We start from the raw sequence: 27550 nt of genomic DNA on the forward strand, positions 1-27550 counted from the left end.
AGAAAGTACCCTATCCTATGCTTATTAGCTCTAAAGTGGATTATCTCAAAAGTAATAATAATCTTTATAGTCACAAGTAGGCTTACATTAACACTGCAATGAAGTTACTGTGAAAAGTCCCTAGTCGCCAAATTCCAGTGCCTGTTTGGGTACACAGAGGGAGAATACAGAATGCCCAATTCACCTAACAAGCACATCTTTCGGGCCTTGTGGGAGGAAATCGGAGCACCCGGAGGAAACCCACACAGACACAGGGAGAACGTGCAGACTGCACAGACAATAACCCAAGCCGTAAATTGAACCTGGGACCCTGGCGCTGTGAAGCAACAGTGCTTACCACTGTGCTACCATGTTGCCCCATTTACCTACATTGAAATCCATTTGCTGCATTTTTCCCCAATTCACTGAACCTAAAAGTCACTGGCAAATTTGAATATGTGGCCTTTAGAAGCTATAAATTAAAACAGTGATTAGTTGAGAGTCCAACACAGATCCTTGCAGGACCACATTTTGCCTACCTGCCCATTAATCACTACTCTCTCCTGCTGCTCAGATTATTAAGTTGCAACTTTAGCCAACAGACTCTCAACGGACTTCCAGAAGTCCATATAAACAGCATTCATAGATAATTCTTTGTCCACAACTTGAAGTATCTCTTCAAAATCAAACAAGATTAATCAGGCATGACAACCTTTACAAATTCATGTTGGCTCTCTGATCAGCTGAAAATTGAAGATATTCAGTAACCTTATCCTAGGAGCTGCCCAAAAGATGTGAGGTTAACCAGTCTATAATTCCCTGGTTTCCCCACTCATCTCCCTTAAACAGCAGACTGACATGAGCAATTCTGCAATCAAAAAGGAACAGTTGCTGAAGAGGGAATATTGCAAAATTATAATTAGGATATATTGCATACGTCAACATCTTAAGGAAGAAGCATACTGGAGGATAGTAATTATTTTCCTGTTTTCTCATTTTGTTTCATCTCTTCCATCAACTCTTAAGCCTTCCTCAGTCTCATACTGGGAGGAGGAATTAAGTCATCGGCAACCAAGAAAATATAGTTTACGTTTTCTTGAAATAAAATGATTGTAAACTAATTTAACTTTTATTATAGTTTTACACAGGATTGAGATATAAAAGTTACCACTGAATAAAACAAGATTAATTTTGAATAATTTTTAATAGCTTTATTAATACAAATAATATTAAGTTTGCTTATGCTGACCCCTGGCAAAATGACAAGCAAAATCATATTGGTTTTTACATTTACATCCACATATGTTACACTGAAATGGATTCTCATAACCATGGCACCCCATGTGAATAGTGTAAAGGATATTGTCTGCAAAGTACATGTCACAATGTTGGCAATGATGCAGAAGCTGGGGATCCTGGACTTGAATTGGAGGAGCAGGTGTGCTCGGCTGGCTGTTCGTCATGCAGGGTGAGCTCATGTGAGCACTGCGTTCACTATTAGGGCCTGGAACAGGACTGAAGGTTCTTTGATTATGCACATGATGTCTATCAGGGCTAGCATTGGATGAGCTTTGAGCCACACTAGAAACTACAGTGGTAACTATTGGTCCCATAGAGTGTGGTATCAGATATGGTTTCTCATCCCTGCAGGTCATATCAGAAGATGCTGGAGTTTGGTCATCTTGTGAAAGGCTGGAAAGCTGGCCAGCTAAGGCAGAAAGCTGGTTTAATGGATTATCCACCATCATGTCCTGTACATCCCTTGATATTCCACTAGTCTGTGCTTTTGTCAGACACTCATAAGATTCAGCAGAGATGTTATGAGAATATTCATCAAGGTAATCTGTCTTCTGCGTCACCATGGGAGGACTGAAATTACTCAAAGGTCTTCTTCCATAACTCAGGGAGTAACTGGATTTTTTCTGTAAAATTCCCATCATTCTCTTATTAGTCAGTGATGTCCTGCGTCCTTTCAGAGGAAGTAGTTTATGCCTGCGCCTGCGATGGTGGGATAAATTACTTTGATCACTGCAGCGAAAGGAACAAAGCTCACATTTATATGGTTTTTCACCTCTATGTGAGCGCATATGTGCTTCAAGGTGACGCTCATAAGCTGAAGCAAATGGACATAGATGGCATCTGTGGGGTTTCTCACCTGCATGAGAAAGAACAGATCAGCAAGTTATTCTATTTCTTTTTAAAAACTTTAAACTTTGTGCAAAATCTGAAAGGTTTCTCTTTTTCAGGCTGGAGATAAATATAAATACCACTGAGCTTCCCAAAACAGAGGAAAGCTTCAAGGTTTGTGCTGAGTTAGCTGATCTCACCACAAGCAGTATAACAAAAATGACATTTGTGTTTCTAGGGAGGGAGTGAGGGTCCAGGGTTACTCTTTTTGATGTCAAGAGGCGATTCATGCTGGGAAATGCAATTATATGAAGATGTAACAGGAGGACCAGTCAACTATTCAACATGACCTGACGAAAAAGAGATAACATTGAATGAGAAAAAATTCCATGGGCATCTATGGAATTGTACACCAGCAGAATCATTGTATTCAGGAAAAGGAATGGGGAAATGCACAAAAATTGAACATGACATGTAATGTACTTAGAACATAGAACATAGAACAGTACAGCACAGAACAGGCCCTTCGGCCCTCAACGTTGTGCCGAGCCATGATCACCCTACTCAAACTCACGTATCCACCTTATACCCGTAACCGAACAACCCCCCCCCTTAACCTTACTTTTATTAGTACCCTATGGGCAATTTAGCATGGCCAATCCACCTAACCCGCACATCTTTGGACTGTGGGAGGAAACCGGAGCACCCGGAGGAAACCCACGCACACAGGGGGAGGACGTGCAGACTCCACACAGACAGTGACCCAGCCGGGAATCGAACCTGGGACCCTGGAGCTGTGAAGCATTTATGCTAACCACCATGCTACCCTGCTGCCCCTGCTACCCTGCTGCCCCTTAGTTTGAATAGTACATCAATGACTCCTGCTTTAACAAGGCTATTTTTCATCCTGTAGCCCAATCAAAATTTACATCTTCACAACTACTAAAGTAGGAATTTGAACCATTTAAAAGTGATAGAATGTGAAAATAGATAGATAGATAGAATGCTCTGGCTATCACATTACAGAACTCATTTTGGAGCAGGAAATGAGTGAAGAATTAATGAAAAATTCACTCATGTCCAATAATATTAACAGAATAAATGTACAATTGCAGATCAAGGAAGTTATTTTCTTATTGTCACTTCTACCACAGATTTTCCTATAAAAGGAAATTAAGGCAAAGAAAGGATCTTGAAATGCAATCATTCTGTGAACGGACACATCAATAATAGGAAGACACACGTACCAAAAGGAAACCATCAAGTAATTGCACAGATGCTCTCCACTTTACTGAAAGGGAGACATATAGTAACAACTGTGACAATTTAATAATGAGCATTTTAAAAAATGACTACATGTTGACCCACAAGTTTATATTAACAAAGGTGAGGCTAACAATCCGTTATTATGGCCTAAATCAGAAAGCAACTTGTAACAATCACACATGTCCATCTAAATGAAAAATCCAGAAGTTGTTGTCAAGAATGCTCCATTCTTTCACTGTTGCACTGCAACAGTTGTCGCAAATAGACTCAATATCACTAATGGCGTCAAGTTATGATAGTTACCCAATAAAAATGAAAAAAGTTAGGCTCACTGCAATCAAGAGTAGATGAAGTTTAATTGAAATGAAAAGTGATGATCACTGCCAAACAATCTTCAAAGTTGTGTTTGAGATTTTGTTTGTAAATAATTTTCACATTTCTGTTTCTCATCTCTTTTAATCCCAATTTTCCCAATCTTAATTCCACTTTCTGTATATGATTTTATATTGAATTAAATGTATTCATATTTCCCACTTCAGGCTTCCCAGTATATACTCCATAACTCAGAAATCTTTAGTCTAATTTGAAGAGCCTTGTTCTTTCTTGTCTTGTTTAGGCACCCAGATCCCCTGGAGAGGGCACCATACTAGAAATGGCTTAATTGCATAATTTGCATCAAAAGTTCTCCTAATGTTTGTGGGTGACTGTCAGTGTAATGAACAGCAAGCACCATTCCTGTCACTGACCAAAAGTCTAGATCAATATATCAGGAACAAATACCTCTTCCTAAGGTTTCCTTTATGGAACATGGTATCTATTCTTTGATCAATATCACTTAATATCCGTCTTTGAAATCCTACACTGACCATCCTTCAATCTCCAGTAACCCCAAATTTTAACTGCTCAGGACAACATGAGCCTTGTAGCTTGCATTCCCAGACAGCAATATATATTTCAAATACATTGGCCTTGCAAAAACAAATGTTGTGAAATGTTATTAAGCATAAATCCATGAAAGTGTTCACCCAGAACACATTTGTACAGAAGCAACTGTCCACACCCCTCTGCACGTAAGGAATTGATAAATTTATCAAGTGCTGTAGATTAGCATAATGTTGTTTCACCTCTTAAGGGCAGAGTGCATCGAAGCCAGATCAAGTTAACTGCTGATATTCTCGGAGGTGAAGTGAATTTATGCAGCTTCAACCCAGTTGCTAAAAGGACAATCATTTTTTCAACTCCTTCATGGTGTGAGAGCATTGCTGGCCAGGCCAGCATTTGTTGTGCAAACCTAATTGCCCTCAAGAAGTTGATGATGAACATTGTTCTTGAACTGCTGTAGTTCATCTTGTGTAGGCACACCCACAGTGATGTTAGGAAGGAAGTTCCAGGATTTTTGACCCAGCAACAGTGAAGCAATAATCATATAGTTCCAAGTCAGGAAGATGTGTAGCTTGGAGGGCAACTTGGTGGGTGGCAGTGTTCCTATGCATCTGCTGCCCTTGTCCTTGGAGGTGGTAGAGGGTGTGATTTTGGAAGGTGCTGATGAAGGAGCCTTGTTGAGTTGCTGCACTGCATCCTGTAAAAAGTGCACACTGCTGCCACTTTGTGTTAGTGGTGGAGGAATTGAATGTTTTAGATGATTAAAGGCATGCCAAAGCAGGCTGCTTTGTCCTTAAGTGTTGAACTTCTTCGGTGTTGTCAGAGCTGCTCACAATCAGGTCAGTGGAGCATCTTCCATTGAACGCCTGACTGTCCTAACATTGGGGAGTCAGGAGATGCTGCAAAATTCCAAGCCTCTAACCTGCTCTTGTAGCCACTTGTGCAGCTAGTTCAGTTCAGTTTCTGGTTAATGATAACCCCAGGTCATCATTAGTGGGGAATTCAGTGATTGGAATGCATTTGAATGTCAATGGATATAGTCAAGATTCTCTTGGAGATTGTCATAACCTGGCACTTGTGTGACATGAATATTACTTGACACTTATCAGCCCAAGCCTGAATGTTGTCCAGCTCCTGCTGTGTGCCAGAATGGACTACTTCAGCATCTGAGGAGCCACAAACAGTACTAAATAGAGTGCAATCATCAGCAAACATCGACCCCATTTCTGATGTATGATGGAGGTAAGGTAATTGACGGAGAATGTGAAGATAGTTTACACTAGGTCATTATCCTGAGGAACACCTGCCATGACATCCTGGATTTGAGGTGATATTCCTCCTACAACCATTTTTCTTTGTGCTGTGAATGGCCCCAACCATTGGGTGAGTTTTTCCATTGACTTCAGTTTTGCTAGGGCTCCTTGATTCTACAGGTGGTCAAATGCTGCCTTGATGTTAAAAGAAGTCGTTCCAACCTCATATACTTCAAGTCTCAGAGACTACAAGAAGTGATATGTAAATCGCAAAATTCTTTATCAAAATACGCTCAAAACTAAATGTTTGGTGCCAACAAAGCCTTCATTTTCACAATAAAATGTTGAACAACAGGAATATTAGCTGGGAAGGAATACTAAAATTAATGGTATAAGGAGCTGTTGAAGTTGTTTTCAGGCATTCTATGAATAGCATAGGGGTCCGGTTAGCTAACAAATATTCAGAATAACCCCAACAGCACGAGTCAAATTCCTGTTCTAGTTGAGAGACTTGGAATCTGCCTCCTCATCCTGCTCCTGAGAGTGGAAGGCAATGGCAAACCACTGACAAAACAATGCCAGGAAAACAGCTCAGGATGAAGATGATGAACGAAGGACCTACCTTTGTGCAGAGCACAAATGAATGAATGAATAATTCAATCAATGGCAAGTGGGTAGTCACATTATTTTACCAAATCAGTTCTATATTCAAACATAGGAACTCAACAGTTGGTGTTGAATTGTGTAAGCCAATCTTCCATCCAATCTATTACCTGTGTGCATTCTGGTGTGCTCCATCAACCGTGCTATCCCTTTGCTAGCATAGTTACAGTACTGACACTTCAGCTTTCCATCAACCGTTCTTTCTGGCCCTTCTCCTATCATTCCAGTGCCATCATCAAGAGAAACTTCAACAGAAGCATGGTGGATTCCATTTTGATGATTTTCAGTCCCAGCTGCCAATAAAAACAGAAGTATTGACTAAGACAACTTCACAAATTTTAAAAGTAGTTCCAAATAGGATTACAAATAAAATACTATTAGACCATAGATTAAGCAGGCATACTTGTTTATTATGCATATACTTATATAAAAATACAAGACTAATAAACCAAGGTTACTGTTGAGGTTTTTACAAAAATAAATGTTTCGAATTACACATTATAATTCTTGCCCCATGCCCAGATCCAAGCCCTGCAAGTCCCATCATATCCAGTTGTGAATGGTATTGGACCATTAAACAACTAATGGCTGGCAGGCTCATTGCCATCGTGAGGATGGGGAGTGGAAATAGGCAGTCTGGGTGGTGGAATAAACATAATTGGAAGCACACCTCGTTCACCAAGACTGCAAACAATGTCAGAACTTTTCTCAGAAAGATGGAGTCAGTGACGTGGGAACAAAGTTTGTGGAGCGCCCGAAGACAACGATTCTGATCTTCCCAATACTCAATTGATATAAATTTCTGCTCATGCAATATTAGCAATGTTTGACAATCAATGTGACAAATTGACTACTATCCTAAGGATTACCATTGACCAGAAACTGATTTGGGCCAGCCATATAAATACTGTTGCAACAAGAGCACAACAGAGGCTGGCAATTCGGGAGGCAAGGGACTTCCTGACTCCTTAAAGCCTGTCAACGTCCTACAAGGCACAAGTCAGGAGCATAATGAAATACTCTCAACTTGTCGGATTAGCACAGCTCCACTCAAGAAGCCTGGAAAAAGTAGTACACTTAACTGGCACCCCATCTAATACCTTCATCTTTCAATTCCTTCACCATCGACATGCCAGCAGTGTCCACAAGATGCCCTCCAGCAACTCACCATGGTTCCTTCCACAGCATCTCCCAAATCCGTGAACCCTACCACATGGAGGGTCAAGGGCAGTAGCTGCATAGGAACACCACCACCTGCAATTTCTCCTTCAAGTCACACACCATCCTGATTTGGAACTATATTACCATTCCTTCACTATTACTGAATCAAATTCCTGAAATGCTCTTAACAGCATTGTTGGTGTACTACACCATATTGCCCGGGACAGTTCAAGAAGGCAGCTTCACCACCAGCTTCGCAAAAGCAATTAGGAATCGCCAATAAATACTGGTCTAGACAATGAATGCCCACAACTCGTGAACTAATAAATAAATAAAATAATTAGAGGTGGAACAATCAAGAGAGGTATTGGTGAGAAAGAACTGTGTCAACAGCTTACTTGCAGAACTGAGGGGCAGCATGCATATGAGAAATAGGAGCGGGGTGTGTGGGAGAAAATAGACCTTTGGGATCTCTAGAGGTAATGGTGCAGAAGCAGGAAGTGAATCAGATAATTTTCTGGATATGACTATATAGTTAAACTAAGAAAACAGGCAACTGTAGTTCCACCAAGTTAGATAACAGAGAAGAGGCATTAGAAGAGAATAGTGTGATCTACCATGTCAACGGCTTAGAAGTAGGAGGGGGGAATAGTTTACCTTGGTCACAGTCACATCGGTTGAAAGTTTTGACTTTAAAAAGGGCTGTATCGGAACAGTGGTGGGGACAAAAACTGGATTCAAACATGGGGCGGCACGGTGGCTCAGTGGTTAGCTCTGCTGCCCCACAGCGCCAGGGAGCAAAGTTTGATTCCAACCTTGGGTGACTGTGTGGAGTTTGCATGTTATCCCCGTGTCTGCATGGGTTTCCTTCAAGTGCTCCAGTTTCCTCCCACAGTCCAAAGATGTTTAGTTTAGGTGGATTGGCCATGTTAAATTGTCCCTAGGTGTCCGAAGGTTAGGTGGGGTTATGGGGATAGGGAGATTAGGCCTAGGTCGGGTGCTCGTTCGGAGGGTTGGTGCAGACTCAATCAAGCCATACAACCAATAGCTCCAGAGATGGCCATTTACCCGACCCTCCTTGACGAAGGGGAGAATCAGCATGTTGTCAGAGCTGCATCCATTGAGACAAGACAAAGGGAGGTACTGAGCCTAACAGTGGCCGATCTCGCACACACTTCACACTAATCACAACCATGCACACCTTGTTTACTCTGTGGGAGAAGCAGTGGTATTAAAGGAACTACCCAATCTCCGACCTAATTGCGGCAATACAGAATTTTGGAGAAGTCTGGAGGAAATGTACAAGGTCCATAATATGCACTTAAAGAATGTACATATCCTCGTGCGAGCTAAATGCCCCCAACAGATATGGAACCAATGCCCTGACAATATCAGAGAGGAAACGTGGAACACGCAGTGGGAACAGATCAAGTCAGAAACTAATTGTTTAAAAACACAATTGGGGGAGGTTTGAGGAATGGACAGAGTAATTGGGGGAGGGCCAGAACTGAGGTCATGCAGAATCCCAGACCGCCCAAGATTACGTGGAGCGGAAATGAATAGATTACAAATAATTTTCGGGAGTGCAGAATTCTCCTCAAAGCAATCTTGTATTTTTTTAAATGCTAAAGGAGGGATTCAGCCAGCAGCATAAGATTCTGGACCTGTACTTAGTGGGTAACGATCATGGAGCTTTTCTGCAATGGGCAAATGAGATAGATGTGAAGCAAGTGAAATAAGCTTACAAGATGGCCGTAATGGCAATAGAGACAGAGGCGGCCGTGATATCCAGGGAAGACTCGGAAATCATTTCACTAGGATAGGATCCAAGCACCACTTGCAACCGGGTAGAGAACCGTGTTTTGGGCCAATTCATTGGACTCCAGCCAATCAATCAAACCAAGTCCCACCCCATCTCTCTCTCTGGTGCCAAAAAGTCTGAAGCTCCTGTTCAAACTAATGTGTTCTCTGCTGTAACTTCTGAAATCCTCATTCTCTCTGCTGTTTGACTTAAAGGTGCATGTCCGTTAACCACCTATGAATCAATAATGATAAAGGGCAAAATAAAAAAGGGAAAATAAGGGAATAAACAGGAAGGACCCTGACATACCTCCACCCTAAAAGAATGAAACATCGGGGCACGGATATTTCATTATGAGGTATGGAAGATATAAATCACAAACACATATCCATCCAATCCACCCCTATTACAGAACTATGCTTCCCAGTCTCTACATTGGTAACTAGTCAGCCCTGAAACCCATGACAAAGCATCCAACATTACATTACCCTTTCCGTTAATGTGTACAATTTTAAAGTTAAATTATTGTAATAATTAACTCCAATGGAATTACTATTCCAGGTTTTAAACGTCTCTATAACGCAAGTGGATTATGGTCAGTCCAAACAAAGCTTTGTTGATTGTTGTCGGACATTATTTGTAATCTATATATTTCCGTTCCATGTAATCTTGGTCGGTCTGGGATTCTGCATGACCTCAGTTCTGGCCCTCCCCCAATTACTCTGTCCATTCCTCAAACCTCCCTGAATTGTGTTTTTAAACACTTAGTTTCTGACTTGATCTGTTCCCACTGCGTGTTCCACGTTTCCTCTCTGATATTGTCGGGGCATTGGTTCCATATCTGTTGGGGGCATTTAGCTCACACGAGAATATGTACATTCTTTAAGTGCATTTCAAAGGTGCCAAAGGGCTAGTAGCAAGGCTAAGGCTTCCTTTTCAATGGTGGTATACATTCTTTGGCACGGACTTGGTTTGTTTGAAAAATATCCCAATGTCCTCGTTGTTCTTGCATCAGTCCCATGTGCTTTTCTTGAAATTTCCAACATGCTGAACAAACATGTCTCACCTTGTTAGGCTTCGAGTCTCATCTTCACCCTCAGAGGGTGGTACTGAGATGCATTCTGGGAGAAATCAGCGCAGTCCCTGCAACTTGGAAGGGGATTGAGGTGGAGAACCCTTGCACCCACAGGAGGAACAACATCCGCCAAAGGGTAATGGCAAAATATAAAGGGGAGATAAGGGAATAACCAGGAAGGACCCTTATACCATAGCATCCCCAAAGCTCAGGCATGGTTGAACGGATGAATCGAAACCCAAAAACTACTATTGCTAAAGCCACAATGCAAACAGGTCAGGGGTAGGTGGATGTACTTCTGGTATTCTTAATGTGACCTCGAGCACCCGAACCAGACCACCGGACTGACCCCATTTGAACTAAAGATTGGTAGGATGAGTGGGGCTCACTCCCTCTCGCCCACATGGGGGGGAAGTGCAGATGGTCAAAAGGAGTGCAGACTGCCCAGGTTCCTCTTCCTGTTCAAATCCCTCCTGATCTGCATCCCCCAGATCTTTTTCAACACAGTGGATAAGCTGATCATGGTGTTTGTTTTGGGGGGGGGGGGGGGGGGGGGGGGGGGGGGGGTGGGAGCTTGAGAATTAGGAAGATTGTCCTACAAGGGAGGAGAAATGGGGGAGGCCTGGCCCTCCAGTTCTATCACTGGGCAGCCACCGCAGAAAGAGTACGGGGATGGGTCAAGGAACTGGGAGCAGAGTGGATGAGGATGGAGGAGAGTTCTTGTGCAGGGTTATCGCTTTGAGCACTAGCCACAACCGCACTCCCAACCCCCAACCCCCAACCCCCACCCCCGGGCAGATACTCGAAAACCACGGTGGTAGCAGCCAAGTGGAATAAAATGAGACAGCACTTCGGACTAACCAAAATGTCCACCATGGTCCTCATCTGCAATAATCACAGGTTCACTCCCGCAACAATGGACACCTCCTTCAAAAGGCGTAGACAGTATGAGGGGATACTGATGGTTAGGGACATGTACACAGAGGGGAGAGTAGCGACCCTGGGGGAACACACGGGGAACTTTCGGCTTCAGAGAGGGAGAGAGACCAAGGTACATACAGGTCAAAACCTTCCTCTGCAAGGAAATGACGCGTACCCGCAGATTTCAGGACATTCATTGCTGGAGAAAATACTGAACGCGGACGAGCTGGGGAGGGGAAATGTGTAGACATGTACGGACAACTGTTAGAAGAGATGCGCTCACCCCTGGACGAGACAAAGACAAAGTGGGAGGAAGAACTAGGCAGGGAGGACTCTCGATCAAAGCACTTCACAGGGCAAACTTCACCTTCACGTGTGGGGGCTGAGCCTAATGCAACTAAAGGTGGTGCACAGGGCACACCTAAGCACTTGAGCAGGTTCTTCCCAAAGTGGAGGACAAATGTGAACGGTGACGTAAAGCCCAATCACACCCACATGTTCTGGTCTTGTCCCAGACTTGTTGAGTACTGGACTTCCTTCTTTGAAGCTGTATCCAGGGTTGTTGGAGTGAAGGTGGATCCATGTCCACTAGTGGTGGTCTTTGGGATATCTGAGCAGCCAGAGTTCTTCATGGGGAGGGGACGGGCAGCCTGGCCTTTGCTTCCCTGATCACCCGCCGGAGACTCCGGCTCAGCTGGTGATCGGAAGAAGGCTTAACAGGATCTAGAAGCCGTTCAGCAACTTGTCTCATGACCTGTTCATCGGCAGCAACCAATAAGGTAGGGAGGGACAAGGGGTGGGGTGACATGGGACTAGTCACCGTACAGGCAAGAAAAAGAGGAGGGAGAACGAAAGCATCCCAAAAGAACCCGGGACAGACAGAAGAGAAGACGACCGCAAGAGACAGGTTGATGGCAAATTACTGCCTGAACCACAATGCATATAAATTACTGCAAGTGTGTGTTTTGGTCATATCTGGCCCTATAAAGTCGGTAAAATTTGAAAACCCTAATGAAATATATTTTTTAAAAATGAGATGTGGGGCTATGCAGCTCCCAGAGGGAACAGGTAGTGAAGATGTCAGAACATTGAGATAAAATCAGAACATATATGATTGCATTGTGTGAACAATTAAAAGAGTTAAGAGATGAGGTGTGACAACAAGAGATATCAAAGCAGAAACAAAACAAGGGAGATATCAAATCAGGAACTAAACATGGGGGTCAGGGATCCCAAGAGTTACCGAAGATAGGCGAGAAGGTTATGGTAAACAGTTCCTCTGAACGACTGGGTTCTCCCAAGATGACAGGGACCATTCGATGTAATAATGATAAGTGACACCTGTATGTGTGTTGCGACATGGCAGGGAGAGCAAAGTGGAAGCACTGGTCACACAGGCTGTTTTACCAGCAGGAAAGCCACCAGCCGCTCACTTATTTATTTCGTATTAGGCAAACCCCCAGAGCAATAGCAACTTGGGAGGACACTGCTAACTGTACTTATTCTCGATACAGGATTAGCAGCATGGGAGGCACCTACCGTGAACATTAATAAAGAATTTTGCCTGCATCCAGGGTGGTGCGTGCAATTACCAAAAGGAAGGTCTGGGGAATGGATAAGGAAACCAATTATGTGGATTTCAGATAGGGTTACTCACGACAGCCATTGCATCGTCCAAATCATCCTATCAAGAAAGAACGACAAGAGTGAACTTACACAGAACACCTTACCCTGACCTGGAGTTGCCAGGATTAGGTCAGTGAAATGTGTGACTCGCTTAAAACCACAAGGCATAGATGCAGAATTGGGCCATTCGGCCCAATGAGTCTGCTCCACCATTAAATCATGGCTGATATGTTTCTCATCCCCAATCTCCTGCCCTCTCCCCATATTAATCAAGAACTTATCTATCTGGCTTATAGACATTCAATGATTTGGCCTCCGCAGTCTTCTGTGGCAAAGTGTTCCACAGATTCACCAAGGGCAGCACGGTAGCACAGGAGAAGCACAAGCGGATAACACTGTGGCTTCACAGCGCCAGGGTCCCAGGTTCGATTCCCCGCTGGGTCACTGTCTGTGCGGAGTCTGCACGTTCTCCCCGTGTCTGCGCTAGTTTCCGCCGGGTGCTCCGGTTTCCTCCCACAGTCCAAAGACGTGCAGATTAAGTGGATTGGCCATGATAAATTGTCCTTAGTGACCAAAAAGGTTAGGAGGGGTTACGTGGAGAGGGTGAAAGTGAGGACTTAAGTGAGTCAGTGCAGACTCGATGGGCTGAATGGCCTTCTTCTGCACTGTATGTTCTATGTTCTCTTGCTGAAAAAATTCCTCCTCTTCTGTGTTTGAAAGCATCATCCCTTCAGTCTGAGGCTGTTCCCTCGGGTTCTAGTTTTTCCTACTAGTGGAAATATCCTCTCCACGTTCACTCTAGGCCTCTCAGTATTCTGCAAGTTTCAATAGGATTTCCCCCATCATCCTTCTAAACTCCAACAAGTACAGACCCAAAGTCCTTAATCGCTCCTCATATGACAAGCTCTTCATTTTGCGGCACATTGCCTAGAACAGTATTCAGCCCGGTGGGATGATACTGAATTCTGGACAATTGTGACCCTTGCTGTGAACCGAATTTATGTGCTGCATATCTGGGTCAGACTACCATAACCAACACTAATGATACATCTGGCAATGTGGACATACCAGGAGTGTGGAACACCAGCTCGGGTATGGGACAATTCTGGTACATGTGCTCAGCGTCAGCAAGTGGGTGTCCAATGCAGGAGTGAATGTCACAGCAGGATGGACAAATTTGCCTATTTTTTTATGTGGGAACCAGGATTGGAGGGGCAATATTTTCAAGAACGTTGCATAGATGTTATTAGTCGACTGGATTGTACTTTAATTTGTCAACATTTGATATGATAAACTGACCAAGTGCCCAACCACCATGTCACCACCCACTGACGGGATAGTCAAAGTAGGGAGGCCGAAAGAAGTGTTACATAATGTCACAATGGTGACCTTAGAAGTGACCTATAATTTGGCCCGACTTATCCTAACCCTGCTAGAGATCTGTGGCAATCATATGGAGTCCGCTAGTTGGGCAAGGTGAGTATTGCAGCAGTTAACCAAGAACTACCAAATCTGCATAGCTCTAGGAATTCAAAAGACTAGGAAGGAAGAAAGAGACAAAGTTTCCTGGGAGGTGTGGTGGAACTGTTTGCTAATCTAATCCAGCCTTAGATTAACTACAGATCTCCGATATGAATGATTATGCCTCATGGTGGCCAAAGAGACCATTGATTGGGGGGGGGGGGGGGGGGGGGGGGCTGTGGCTCACGGCAAGAGGAACCGAATACGAACTTACAATGGTCCGGGCCCAGGGAGAATGCATAAATGCATAATGCAAGGGTTAAAACGACTATCCCTCGCCATTCTTAATGCAGCAGATTCACAGTCTAAGGGGTGGACTTCTGAGATGCTTGCTTGGGACCTGATAGATAATGTTACATCGGATATTGAACATACAAGATTTGGCACCTTATCAATTTACAGGAAGAACAGGGATTAGTACTTAAACAGCCTGTGACTGGGGCAAGGGAGACACAATAAGATTTCTGAAGAGTATACCGCAGGAACATGGTAACAGAACATATGTTTTTGGGGGGGGGGGGGGGGAGAGAATTTAGATTTGAATCACTGGGAGTGGAGAAATATGGGTGGATGTACAGAGTAGGATCCCATGGGTGTGCAGCTCCGGAGTGGATGGCATCCTGCTGATAGCACGCGAATGTTGTATTGAATCACAGCATTACATCATTTGATCCTGCAGTACCCTGAAGCCCATCAGTAACGATTCTTCCATCGTGTTGTCAGTTAATCCCCTTACAACTCCCCTACACAGCGATGCTTTCTGACAGACAGAACAGGTACATTTATGGAAGGTTAAAGAGTGCAACAATAACCACGCTGTTTCCTTACAGATGGTTGACTGCTTTTCTGTGGGAGATTTTCACTTTACAGGCCGGGTCTTCACTGGCTATGCATTCAGTCTATAGTGGGACGGTACATTAAATATCGATGACACCCCTGGGTCGAATAGCCCAGGTAGCTGTGGAAAGGGCCCTGGTATTCCCAAGACATTTATGGAAGAAAGCCATCAAGCAATCACTAAGGGAATGGGTGCAGGTGAAGCTGGCCATTGGAACGGCCAGGTGATTGGCGGACTCAGCCAGTCATCAGGACTAGATGGCAATGTAGTATTGTTGGTGGAAAGTCGGAAGAGTAATGGCAGCCATTGCATCAGTTGCAGTCCTTCGAGTTACCCGTTGTTGCTATTAGAGACTAAAGGAATCCCAGTACAAATCGTAAAGCTGGTCAATAATGGGTATGCCGCAGTTTCCACTACACGGAGACTCCACTACCAGGGAAAACAAACATAGGGAACGTCTCTGAGGATTTTCTAATTTAATAAATTATGGTTCCGGGCCTAGCTTAGGTCAATAGGACTTGGGCGAAGAGGCAAGAGAATAATAGAGTAGCAGTAGATCTAACACACACTGGATTCGCTTATTGAAAATCGCTTATTGTCACGAGTAGGCTTCAACGAAGTTACTGTGAAAAGCCCCTAGTTGCCACATTCCGGCGCCTGTCCGGGAAGGCTGGTACGGGAATCGAACCGTGCTGCTGGCCTGCTTTAAAAGCCAGCGTTTTAGCCGAGTGAGCTAAACCAGCCCCTGTACAGAGTCTTGGGAATGACCAACCTGAGCCAGGTAGGGGGAGCACGGTAGCACAAGTGAATAGCACTCTGGCTTCACAGTGCCAGGGTCCCAGGTTCGATTCCCCGCTGGGTCACTGTCTGTGCGGAGTCTGCACGTTCTCCCCGTGTCTGCGTGGGTTTCCTCCGGGTGCTCCATTTCCTCCCACAGTCCAAGGACATGCAGGTTAGGTGGATTGGCCATGATAAATTGCCCTTAGTGACCAAAAAAGGATAGGAGGGGTTATTGGGATAGGGTGGAAGTGAGGGCTTAGGTGGGTCGGTGCAGACTCGATGGGCCGAATGGCCTCCTTCTGCACTGTATGTTCTATGTTCTGCTTTCAAAGCAAGCGATTTAGCCCTGTGCTAAACCAGCCCCATATGGGGGCCACAGGGTGGGGCTGGAACTCACACTCCAGGGCAGCATGGTAGCACAGTGGTTAGCAGCTCAAGGGTCCCAGGTTCGGTTCCCAGTTTAGGTCAGCTGGAGTCTGCACGTTCTCCTCGTGTCTGCGTGGGTTTCCTCTGGGTTCTCCGGTTTCCTCCCACAACCCAAAGATGCAGGTTAGGTGGATTGGCCATCATAAATTTCCTTTAGTCACCAAAAAGGTTAGGTGGGGTTACAGGGATAGGGTGGAGGTGTGAGTTTAAGTGGGGTGCTCTTTCCAAGGACCGATGCAGACTCGATGGGCCGAATGGCCTCCTTCTGCACTGTAAATTCTATGATTCTGTCACTCAAGTTGTCTCATCTTTTAACACGACAAATACCCTAATACCTCAGTGGGTAAAGGGTAATTTTGGACCAAATAGGTCTCAGGTTCACTCAACCAATGTCTGTTCTGGTCTTGGGATGCAATGACTGGTGCAGGTTGACTATTTCTGGTCACTATTTAATAATCCCCATGAGTCTGCCCATGGATTTTGCACAAGGATAACTTCAAATTTGGCTGCAGTTGAACAGCAAATCTCAAGTTGAACATAAAAAATAGTCAGGAGTAAGTATTAAAAGGCTGCCAGAACTCAAGGAACTAACAATAATAATAATAATAATTTATTGGCACAAGTAGGCTTCAAATGAAGTTACTGTGAAAATCCCCTAGTCGCCACATTCTGGCGCCTGCTTGGGGGGGCCGGTACGGGAATTGAACCCATACCCGCTAAACTGGCCCTATAAAAGACATTACTTCCAGAAGCAAGACAAAGTTGGAAAAATAAATGTACAAATTCAATACATCTTTATATTATACAACACATCAAACTGTACTTCGCAGAAATAAAAGGTCAATTCCATTTGAATTCTAGATATCTTCACAGAAAGTACATTTTTACGTGCAGATACATTGACTATGCAGAAACCATTTAACTGTTAATTTATGAGACATTTAAATTGATCAAAAGCTAATCCTTCCAAACTGCAGGAACTTGAGGGCAAACTGTAAGATGGGATCAATAGTACGTTGACACAGTAAAATACTGATCAGGCGTGAAAAAATTGCACAAGCTAGGAATACTGATGTCAGCATTCTTGTCAAAATTCTTGTCAGCATGATATAACAATCTTTTCTTTTAAAACTGAGTTTGTCAATGATCGATTCCAAAAAATGACAAAATACTTCAAAATGTGCATTTTAAATACTTCTGCTAATTGAGAAAAGTGTAAATATAGGTTCCTTTTAATTACAATAAGTCCTCATTTTATTGTACCACCTTCCTGGGAGTTTGTTGCAAATATGAAGTTAACCAAATCAAAGTTTCCTTAGTTTAGGGAATCATTTGAACCATTGGACTTTGCTTTATGGTTGGTATATGCTTAAGAATTGTATTCTCTCTGTAAAAGTTTTTGTAATTTTCAAGCAGAGACTTGATATGCTTCAATCCAATATTTTAGATAAACATTATCATAACAATAGACGGTAGAGGTGGTATATTAGACAATTGTCTTAACAGTTAATTTTTCATCTATGTTTAAGTTAGTGTGCATGAGCATTTTACTACAATTAACATTTTCTCTCCTTACCAGGCTGAAGTAATTCCGGTTCCTTTTCATTACACACTGAACCCGAAATCATGTTTACATGCTGTGTTTGCTGAGTGAGATACTCTTGAAAATCCTTGACAAAGTCTACAGAATCATTTCTCTTTTCTCGCATATTCTTAGTCTTGATTGAAGCTTCTTTAATTCCTTAAAAAAAAAGATTTTCATATCATGTGTTTCAAATCGACCATGTTATTGGGACAATATTATTAAACATTTCAGCATGTACTTGCATTATTCAGCTTTGAATGTATTTTCTAAAAGTGCTGTTTATGCAATCAGAAGCCGAGAGTAAATTTCTCCATTCATTCAATCCATTTTCTAGTTCTACCACATGTGGACATTTCTTTCTTTCTCCATCCACCCTTCCCCAGGATTGGGCCAAATTTAGAAAATTGAAAATATAGAATATCAAGTTCCAAATTATAGCTCATTGTAGTTGAAGTTAAAGAATAGAATCCCTATTTGGCCCATTGATTTTGCACCAACGCTCCAGAAGAGCACCCTACCCAGATCCACTCCCTGTAACCTCATCTACACATCCCTGGTCACGATGGGGCAATTTAGCCTAGCCAATTCACCAAACTGCACATCATTGTGCTGTGGGAGGAAACCGGAGCACACCTACGCTGACACAGAGAGAGCGTGCAACCTCCACACAGGCAGTCACCGAAGGCCGGAATTGAACCCTGGCCCCTGGCGCTGTGATGCGGCAGTGCTAACCACTGTGCCACCGTTGCATTATTGCTTTGCAGTCAGCAGTACCATATTAACATTTAAACAAATAATGATGGAAATACAAACATAGGACCAGCTGATCAAGCTTACTCCACTACTCAATGGCTGATCCTATATATTAATGCCTTTTCCCCCCCGACACACTATACCCCTGTACCTTTATAATCACCGCTATTTGGCAATGTTAATCTCTGATTTAAACATACTCAATGACAAAGCTTCCACAATCCTCTAGCATAGAGAATTTCAAAGATTCGAACTCGGAGTAAAAAATGTCTCCTCATCTTGGTCCGAAGTAACTTCCCCCTTACTTTGAAATTGTGTCCCCTGGTTCTAGACTCCCCAACCAGGTGAAACATCTTAGCTGCATCTACCCTGTCTATCCCTTTTAAGCATTTTGTAGGTTTCAGTGAGATCGCTTCTCATTCATTGAAACTCTGGAGAATACAAGCCCAGTTTCTCCAATCTCTCTTCATAGGATATTCCCACCATCCTGGAAACAAATCTGATGAACCTTTGTTGCACTCCCTCTATGGCAATAATATCCTTCCTAAGGTAAGGGGACCAAAACTGCACTCAGTGCCCCATTGGGCAGTCTAACCAAGGTTCTACACTATTGAAGCAAGACTTCATTACTCCTGTACTCACATCACCTTGCAATAAAGGCCATCATACCATTAGCCTTCCTAAATGCTTGCTGCACCTGTATGTTAGCATTCAGTGACTTGCTGACGACGATACACAAATCCTTTTGCATATCTATCCTTTCTAATCTCTCACCATTGAAGAAATATCCTGTGTATCTGTTCCACCCACAAAAGTGGATAACCTCACATTTTGCCACATTATATTCCATCGGTCACATTCTTGCTCACTCACTTGGTCTGTTCAAATCCTCTTGAAGCTGCTTTAAATCTTCTTCAACTCACATTCTCACCTAGCATTGTAGCATTTGCAAGCTTGTGTATAATTGGTCCCCACATCAAAACACGGATATACATTATAACAGTTGGGGCTCCAAGAACTCATCCTTGTTGTACCCCACTAGTCACAGGCAGCTAATGTGAGAATGACCCACTTATTCCTACTCTCTTTCCACCTGTTAACCAATCCTTAATCCATGTCAATATATTACCTATCTCGTGTTCTTTTCATTGTACCTTGGTATATGTGACAATTAATCAATCAATCAATCTGCTTTAATTTTGTAGACCAAACTCCTGTGAGGCACTTTATCAAAAGCCTTCTGAAAATCCCCTTGATCAATTCTGTTGGTAACATCCTCGAAAAAAACTCCCAACAGGTTCATCAAACATGATCTTCTATTCATAAATCAATGCTAACTATGCCCAATTAGATCATATCTAAGTGTCCATACACATCCGTTGGAAGAGATTTCAGCATGTTCCCTACCTCTGATGGATGGCTATCATCTCTTTAGTTCCCCATTTTCTCTCTCCCTGTCTTTGTAAATAGTGGTGTGATATTTTCTATCTTCCAATCTGCAGGAACCATTCCAGAATCTATAGAATTTTGGAAAATGATCTCAAATGCATTCACTATCTCCAGAGCTACCGCTTTCAACATTCAGATGTAGAATATATGGTCCCAGGACCTTATCAGCCTTCAGTCCCATTAATTTCTCCAACCTTCTTACTAATACAGATTTCCAACAATTCCTCATTCTCCCTAGCCCCTCTCTAATTTTGGGAGAGTTCCTGCATCTTCCTCAATTAAGATAAACACAAAGTAATCATTTAGCTGCTCTGCCTTTTCTTTATTTTCCATTATAAATTATCCCTACTCTGCATGTAATGGACTATTTGTCTGAGCCCAATGTTTCCTTTTTACATAGCTATTGAAGCTTTTACAGTCCGTTTTGCTAGTTTGCATTCACAAGTCTATTCTCCCGTTATCATTTTCTTGGTCCTCCTTTGACGTATTCCAAAATCCTTTTGATCCTCAGGTTTACTATTATTTCTGGCAACATAATAGCCTTTCCTTTTAATCTTATACAGTCCTTAACTTCTTTGTTAGCCGTGTTTGATTGTGTTTTTGTGCCTTGAAGGAATGTATAGTTGCTGTAACCTATGTAATAATTATTTAAAGACTATCCATTGCCTATGTACCATCATGTATTGTTATTAGCCCTTTCGCATTGCATAATATTAGATCTAAAATAGCCTGTTCTCTCACCATTTTCTCATCATACTGCTCTAGAAAACCATCCTCAAGACACTCCGGAAACGTGTTCTCCACATTAGTGGCTGGTTTAGCACAGTGGGCTAAATAGCTGGCTTGTAAAGCATACCAAGGCCAGCAGCATGGGTTCAATTCCCGCACCAGCCTCCCCGAACAGGCGCTGGAATGTAGCGACTAGGGGCTTTTCACAGTAACTTCATTTGAAGCCTAGTTGTGACAATAAGCGATTTCCATTTCCTAGTCTCTATGTAGATTCAGGTCACCCATAATTACTGTATTACCCATGCTGCATGTTTCACTAATCACATGATTAATACCATGTCCCACACTACCACTGTTGTTTTGGGACCGAAAAACTTTTTGAGATGTCATAGAATTCCTACAGTGCAGAAGGAGGCCATTTTTGGCCCATCGAGTCTGCACCAACCCTCTGAAAGAGCACCCTACCGGAGCACGTTCCCACATCCTGTCCCCATAACCCCACCTAACCAATGGTCAATTGGTTAATCTACCTAGCCTGCACATCTTTGGACTGTGGGAGGAAACCCATGCAGAGACGGAGAGAATGTGCAAGCTCCACACAGACAGTCACCCAAGATTGGAATTGAACCTGGGTCCCTGGTGCTGTGAAGCAGCAGTGTTAACCACTCTGCAACCGTATTTCTAGATTTCCAGCACCTATCATATTTTGCCGAGTGATGTACTTTTCTTCTTTATTCTTTCATGTGACGTGGGTGTCACTGGCAAGGCCAGCATTTGTTGCACACCCTTAGTTGCCCTTGAACTGAGTGGCTAGAGTCACATGCAGGCCAGTCTTGGTGAGGATGGCAGATTTTCTTCCTTGAAGTGAACCAGATAGGTTTTTAGGATAATGAATTCATAATAAAATATCTCAATACTCCAATTCAATTAAAACCATTTTTTTTGCATATGTACACAAACAACTTAAATCTAGTAGTGATCACAAAAGAAATTGGCTTGAAGTCTAATTAATTAATAGTGCGTCAGGTTTATGATTTTATTTTTAAGGTCAAAATTTTCCCAAACACATGACATGCGCCTTTACAGAAATAAAAAGTAAACCTCCATGAACCCTTCTTCTCAATAAACAATACTACCTCGACAGTCAATTCTGAAATACCCACATTTTTTCCTTAGCACCCTTGTTGATCACATTTGTGGTATAGTCAGTTTCCACATGCAAGTTGACCATTGTGCAGACCATCACTCCACCACTAGCTTCAACTCCAAAGCCATCTTTGTTGTCAGACACTTTGGCCAGTAAATTTTAAAGAGCCACAATACTCCCAGGTGGAACACTGGAAGAACAAAGTTTGTATATTTATTTTGCTTGAAGCTCCATTGCTTTGCTATCCAACTCATTAATTGGTAAAGCTTAACCAGACAATGCACAATGTAGACCTGTTATTATTCTGGACTGACCTTCAAATCCCATATGTATCCAACATCAGAATAATGTGTTTCCTTTCCAAGTCTTCCACATTTGCCTTAATCTGAACCCTGCAGTTTCAAGAATACTGATGTTTCCATTACCTCTAGATTTAACTTTTCTAAAGTCCTCCTCTTCAGCCATTGCAAACTCCATTTTTTCTGCCTCTTGCTTGCTCCGTTCCACAATGAAAAAAATTTGTTTAGCACAGCCTCACCTGGCCTTATTCCTTCAGCCTCCTCAGCTACATGTCCCAGTCTGCAGCCAATATCTCTCCAACTCCAGTGCATCTTCCCTGCACGCTGGCGGCAATCTTCCTCAGCACTGAAATTTCCTCTTTTAAACTAATCTGTTTGCTACTTCTACTTGCTACCTATCTTTAGAAACATCTACAAAACCTAACTTATTTGTTTACGACAGGGCTTGGAATATTTACAATTTTATAGGTATATTTAACAGCATTACATCGCTGAATCCACACCATCCTCGGAACTATCAGTGACCAGAAACCTAACTGGACTAGCTACATAAATACTATGGCTGCAGGAGCATGTCAATTTTTGGGAATTCTGCAATTAGTATCACACCGCCTAACTTCCCAAAGCCTTTCCACAATTGACAAGGCACAACTCAGGAATGTGATGGAACACTTGCCTGGACAAATTCAGCTCAACAACAGTCAAGACACTTACCATTCAAGACAAAGCAACCTTGAAAGGCACCACATCTACCGTCGCAATTATTCATTCTCTTCACCACAGGCACACCATGGCTGCAATGTGTACCATCTACAGATGTACATTGCAGCAACTTTTGCTCCATCAATGGCATCTTGCAAACCTGCAACCTCTACAAGACTGAACAGGTCACACTGTCCTGATTTGGATCTCGTCAATGAATGCCCTTCCAAACAGCACTATGGGTGTATTTACACTATACAGACTTTAGCAATTCAAGAAGGCAGCTCGACACCAACTTCTCAAGGACAATTAGGAATGGGAAATAAATGCTGGCTTTGCCAGAAATACCACAATCTCGTTCGTGAATTTAAAAAAACGCAAGCCACTGTAATCAACCAGCACTCTTTATAACTATGGTGTACTTACATTTTTAAAAATACATTAGCCCTTTGATTTTCTTCTGCATTTTTGAGCTAGTTTTTAAACACAAGAGCTTTTCAGACCCTGCTACCATAAGCATTTCTTTGTCCCTTTCATAGACCCCTAAATGTGGAATGGTTGAATGCACAGTCAGCGACATATCTGCCGGCTACAGGCTATTAGGCCTGTTAGTTACTTTGTGTGCTTAGAATATAACTGTGATGCTTATTTACGTTAAGTGGCTCTTTCTATGGGTTTAGCGGCAGGAAGGAGTGCTTCATGTGAAGCTTTGTAAACACGGATGTATTAACTGCTGCACACGGTGTGCAGGGGGGAGGGTTTGCACCGGTTACCCCTTCTGCCCACTGAAATCGAAATGAAACATTGTCCTTGGCAGCAGATACGGTCGCATTATTTTCAAGCAATACAATGTCCATTTATTTTATTACGCGTTTAAAATTGGATGGGTTAAAATACCACTGGTCCACGATTAACTACTGTAAAGGAATGGATCCCTTTGCCTTTCCAGCCAAACCTCCTCTGCAAGGCCGGGGAGCCGTTGACTCGTCTACAAATGGCTGTTGTGGGGACTCCCAACAACCCGGCCCCAAACGGCAACCCCGCCCCCACCCTCGCGCCGATTGGTTCAAATCAGCGTAACATCCCTGCGGCGCGATCTCCGATTGGCCGATCGGAATGTCACTCAGAGCACTCGGCTCAAAGTTAACATTGAAGAGGGCCGCGTTATTTTGAAATAGTGACAAGCCACAAAAATACCCCCTCCCCCCCTACTCCACAACAGCTGTCGAAACACAAAATAATGGGTTAAAAGAAAAAAACAGGGGTGGTCCGTGGTCAGAATCGTCACCCTCACTTCACAAGTTGTGCGTTCGGCCGATGGCAAAGGCGGCTCGAGCCCTTTCGGTTATTTTTCAAACGGCCCACCCGGGAGCTGCTGAATTGTTAAAGCGGGATCAGGCCAGGGGTGGGAATGGAGAGAAGAAAGAAAGAGAGTCTCCCTCCTCCATACCTTCAGCTTAATTCCATTCACTCGACAGCGGCTTCTAAACAGCAAAACATAGCGGGGCCACCCACTGGGGGAGGAAGAGAGAGGTGGGGGTGGGCCCACTCGCTTTTGATGACTGTCCCAGGAATATTCTCCGGCCGCTTTCCCCTTTGGCTGCAGTCCCCGAAGACGAAGGGAACAAAAGGCCGGCGAAGATGTCACAGTTGAGCCGGGACACATCCACGGGCAGCCAGCTGGAAGTGACATCAGCAGGCGGGGCTGCGTCTCGCCTCTTCCCCGGTCACCAGGCCCGGCCTGACGCGGAGCAGAGCCAGGGGCTGGCCCAACTACAATAACCTATTCGCTGCTGCCTGCCTGCCTCTGCAACGTTTTGATTTGTCTTGCGGAACTAATTTTTAGTTTGTATATTAGTTTGTATATACGCGGTATTTTGGGAAAAAATATCGAAGTAGCTTCCGGTTTAAAAAATTCATATGGTGGCGATGTTCCATGTGATCTCCAATATCACCTCCCCCTTTAAACAGGAGCTGCATACTAATTTGTTCAAGATACTCTAGTACTCTATCGACTGTTACAAAGGACGAAATGGCGACTTGGTTATTGCTTCCTAGGGTGAGTCGAGGGTCTGCCATTCAGCAATTTGGTGTCGTTAGGTAACTGGATAATAATAATAATAATAATCGTTTGCTTAGTTGCATAATAGATGTTTTGCAGAAATAAACTAGAATATTTATGAGGGGCATAGATAGGATGGATACGAAGGAACTGTTACCCTTATCGAAGGGGGAAGGGGGGGGCATAGTTTTAAAGTAAATGGCAAGAGGTTTATTGGAGATTTGAGGTACCTGAAAGGGTGATAGATGCCAGAATCCTCACAACGTTTAAGAAGTTTTCAGATGAGCACTTCAAATGCACACAAGGCCATGGGCCAAGTCTGGAAAGTGGGATTAGAGTAGATAGGTGCTTGGTGGCTGGCGTGGATAGGATCTGCCAAGCGCCTCCTTTCTGTCCTGTAAAAGCGTTATGATCAACAACACAATCAAATATTCTTTAAGGTGCTTAATCAGAGCACTGCCAAATGAAATTTGACACCCGCTCACAAGGGCAGATAACCAAAAGCTTGGTTGAAAGGGTAAATTTCAAGGAGACTTTTTTAAGGATGAGGCAAATTAGAGAGATTAAGGAGATGTCTGGAGGAAGTTAAAGTTTCTAGGGGGTATGTAGGCTTCCAAGGCAAAAGGATATGACTACTCAGTGTGACCGGAAGGGACAGAGTGTACAAACTCCCACAAATAGATCAGAAAAGGCAAAAATGGTAATAAGGCAAACTTAATGTTTTTTTACATAAATACATGTGACATTGGCATAAAGTAAATCAATTAAATGCAAAAATTGAGGTTAATGGGTCTGATCTAATAGCCATTCCAAAGATGTGGTTGCAAGGAGGTCAAAACTGAACTAAATATTCAGGGTATGTGACTTTTTGTAGGAAGAAAGGAAAGTATGGTGTGGTAGCTTTGTTAGTACAAGATAGAATAATGTTGGATACAATAGCAAGAAATGATCTTGGATCGAAAGCTGTAGAATCCATATGGGTGGGGGTAAGAAATAACCATAGGAAGAAGGCACTCCAAACAGGAGTTAATAATGCCATGTAAAAAACGCAGTACCTTAATTGTGGGTGACTTTACTGTAGGACAGAAAATAAATCAGGAGATGGTAAAGCCATGTAAGAAAGGTAGTACCTTCATTATGGGTGATTTTACTCCCCATGTCGGTTGGGAAAATCAAATTGGTGGAGATAGCCATGGAGGCAGAATTCATCGTGTATTCGGGAGTTTCCTCGAACAATATGTTCTGGATCCAACCAAGGCAAAGACTTTTGGATTTGGTAGTGTGCAATGAGGCAGGTTTTATGAACAATCTGGAGAGCATAAGATCCTGTAGAAAGCGGTGACCATAACATGTTAGAATTTAACATAAAAATTTTAAAGAGCAGCATGGTGGTGCAGTGGCTACATTGCTGCCTCACGGCGCTGAGGTCCCAGGTTCGATCCCAGCTCTGGGTCACTGTCCGTGTGGAGTTTGCACATTCTCCCCGTGTTTGCGTGGGTTTCACCCCCACAACCAAAGAAATTTAGGGTAGGTGGATTGGCCACGCTAAATTGCCCCTTAATTGGAAAAAGTGAATTGGGTACTCTAAATTTATAATTTAAGAAAATAAATAAATAAAAAATAATTTAACATTAAATTTGAGTGCGAGAAACCTGGGTCAGAAACAACTGTGCGACGCTTAAATAAGGATAATTATAAAGAAACTAGGGCAGAGTGGACTGGGAAAGGAGATTAGCAGGAAAGACGGTTGATCAGCAGTGACAGATATTGCTGAAAATAGTTCATGGCTCACAATAAAAATATATCCCAGTGAGGAAGAAGGTTTCTAGGAAATAGATAAATAAACCATAGTTTATAATAATCTTTATTGTCACAAGTAGGCTTACATTAACACTGCAATGAAGTTACAATGAAAAGCCCCTAGTTGCCACATTCCGGCGCCTGTTCGGTACACAGAAGGAGAATTCACAATATCCAATTTACCTAACAGCACGTCTTTCGGGACTTGTGGGAGGAAACCGGAGCACCCGGAGGAAATCCACGCAGACACGGGGAGAACTTGCAGACTCTGCACAGACGTGACCCAAGCCGGGTATCGAACCTGGGACCCTGGCGCTGTGAAGCAATAGTGTTAACCATTATGCTACCCTGCTGCCAAGTTAACCAAGGAAGTGAAGGATACTACTAAACGGAAGGAAAAACATAAAATGTGGCAAAGATTAGTAGTAAGCAAGAGGATTGGGAAACATTTTTAAAAAGGAACAAAAGATGACCAAACAAAAATAATAAAGGTGCAATGAAAAACAATGAGGGTAAACTAATAAGTAAAATAAAAACAGACAGCAATAGTTTCTTTGAATATGTAAACAAAAGAAGAGAGGCCAAAGTGATGTGATGAAAGTAGGAAGTTCAGATACATTGTATTATATGTATTGGGTGCAGAAAGGGTAGTATGTGTATGACTGCTGCAGTAGTGTTTTTAAAAATCTTGGTTGCAAGACAGTT

The 27550-nt window shown here is 43.0% G+C and overlaps 2 protein-coding genes across 6 annotated transcripts in view; one reads left to right on the top strand and one right to left on the bottom strand.

The window, feature by feature from the left end:
* Positions 1-1086: 1086 nt before the first annotated feature.
* On the bottom strand, positions 1087-24660 carry LOC119950699 (zinc finger protein Pegasus-like). Of its 4 annotated transcripts, none has more exons than XM_038773352.1 (4): positions 24434-24660; positions 17896-18060; positions 6281-6463; positions 1087-2134 (listed from the first exon to the last, which is right to left on the bottom strand). In XM_038773352.1, exons 2-4 carry the CDS (start codon positions 18026-18028, stop codon positions 1209-1211), a joined length of 1242 nt encoding a protein of 413 aa, XP_038629280.1. In that variant the 5' UTR covers positions 18029-18060; positions 24434-24660; the 3' UTR covers positions 1087-1208. The 4 variants fall into 4 exon arrangements, with proteins under 4 accessions (XP_038629280.1, XP_038629281.1, XP_038629282.1 ...); XM_038773353.1 differs by lacking the exon at positions 24434-24660 and adding an exon at positions 23881-24000; XM_038773354.1 differs by lacking the exon at positions 24434-24660 and adding an exon at positions 23410-23802.
* A 73-nt stretch (positions 24661-24733) lies between these two features.
* Positions 24734-27550, top strand: part of acadsb (acyl-CoA dehydrogenase short/branched chain) — a 106523-nt gene continuing 103706 nt past the window's right edge. The window contains exon 1 of one of the 2 annotated variants that reach the window (XM_038773350.1): positions 24734-25042. In XM_038773350.1, the coding sequence (XP_038629278.1) occupies positions 25016-25042 (27 nt within the window). In that variant the 5' untranslated portion in view covers positions 24734-25015. The remainder of the gene's footprint in view (positions 25043-27550) is intronic. The other variant, XM_038773349.1, reaches the window with a different exon arrangement.

Source organism: Scyliorhinus canicula, chromosome 16 (genome assembly GCF_902713615.1).
Source record: "Scyliorhinus canicula chromosome 16, sScyCan1.1, whole genome shotgun sequence".
Taxonomy (NCBI): Eukaryota; Metazoa; Chordata; class Chondrichthyes; order Carcharhiniformes; family Scyliorhinidae; genus Scyliorhinus; species Scyliorhinus canicula.

What these genes read in the sequence shown, in the direction of transcription:
- LOC119950699 (XM_038773352.1), bottom strand. Translation starts at nt 18,028, where the DNA reads ATGCGAGAAAAGAGAAATGATTCTGTAGACTTTGTCAAGGATTTTCAA. An exon ending in ACCGGAATTACTTCAGCCTG is followed by an intron (nt 6,464 to 17,895) that starts GTAAGGAGAGAA and finishes TTTTATTGGCAG; the next exon opens with CTGGGACTGAAAATCATCAA. An exon ending in GCACACCAGAATGCACACAG is followed by an intron (nt 2,135 to 6,280) that starts GTAATAGATTGG and finishes TTTCTCATGCAG; the next exon opens with GTGAGAAACCCCACAGATGC.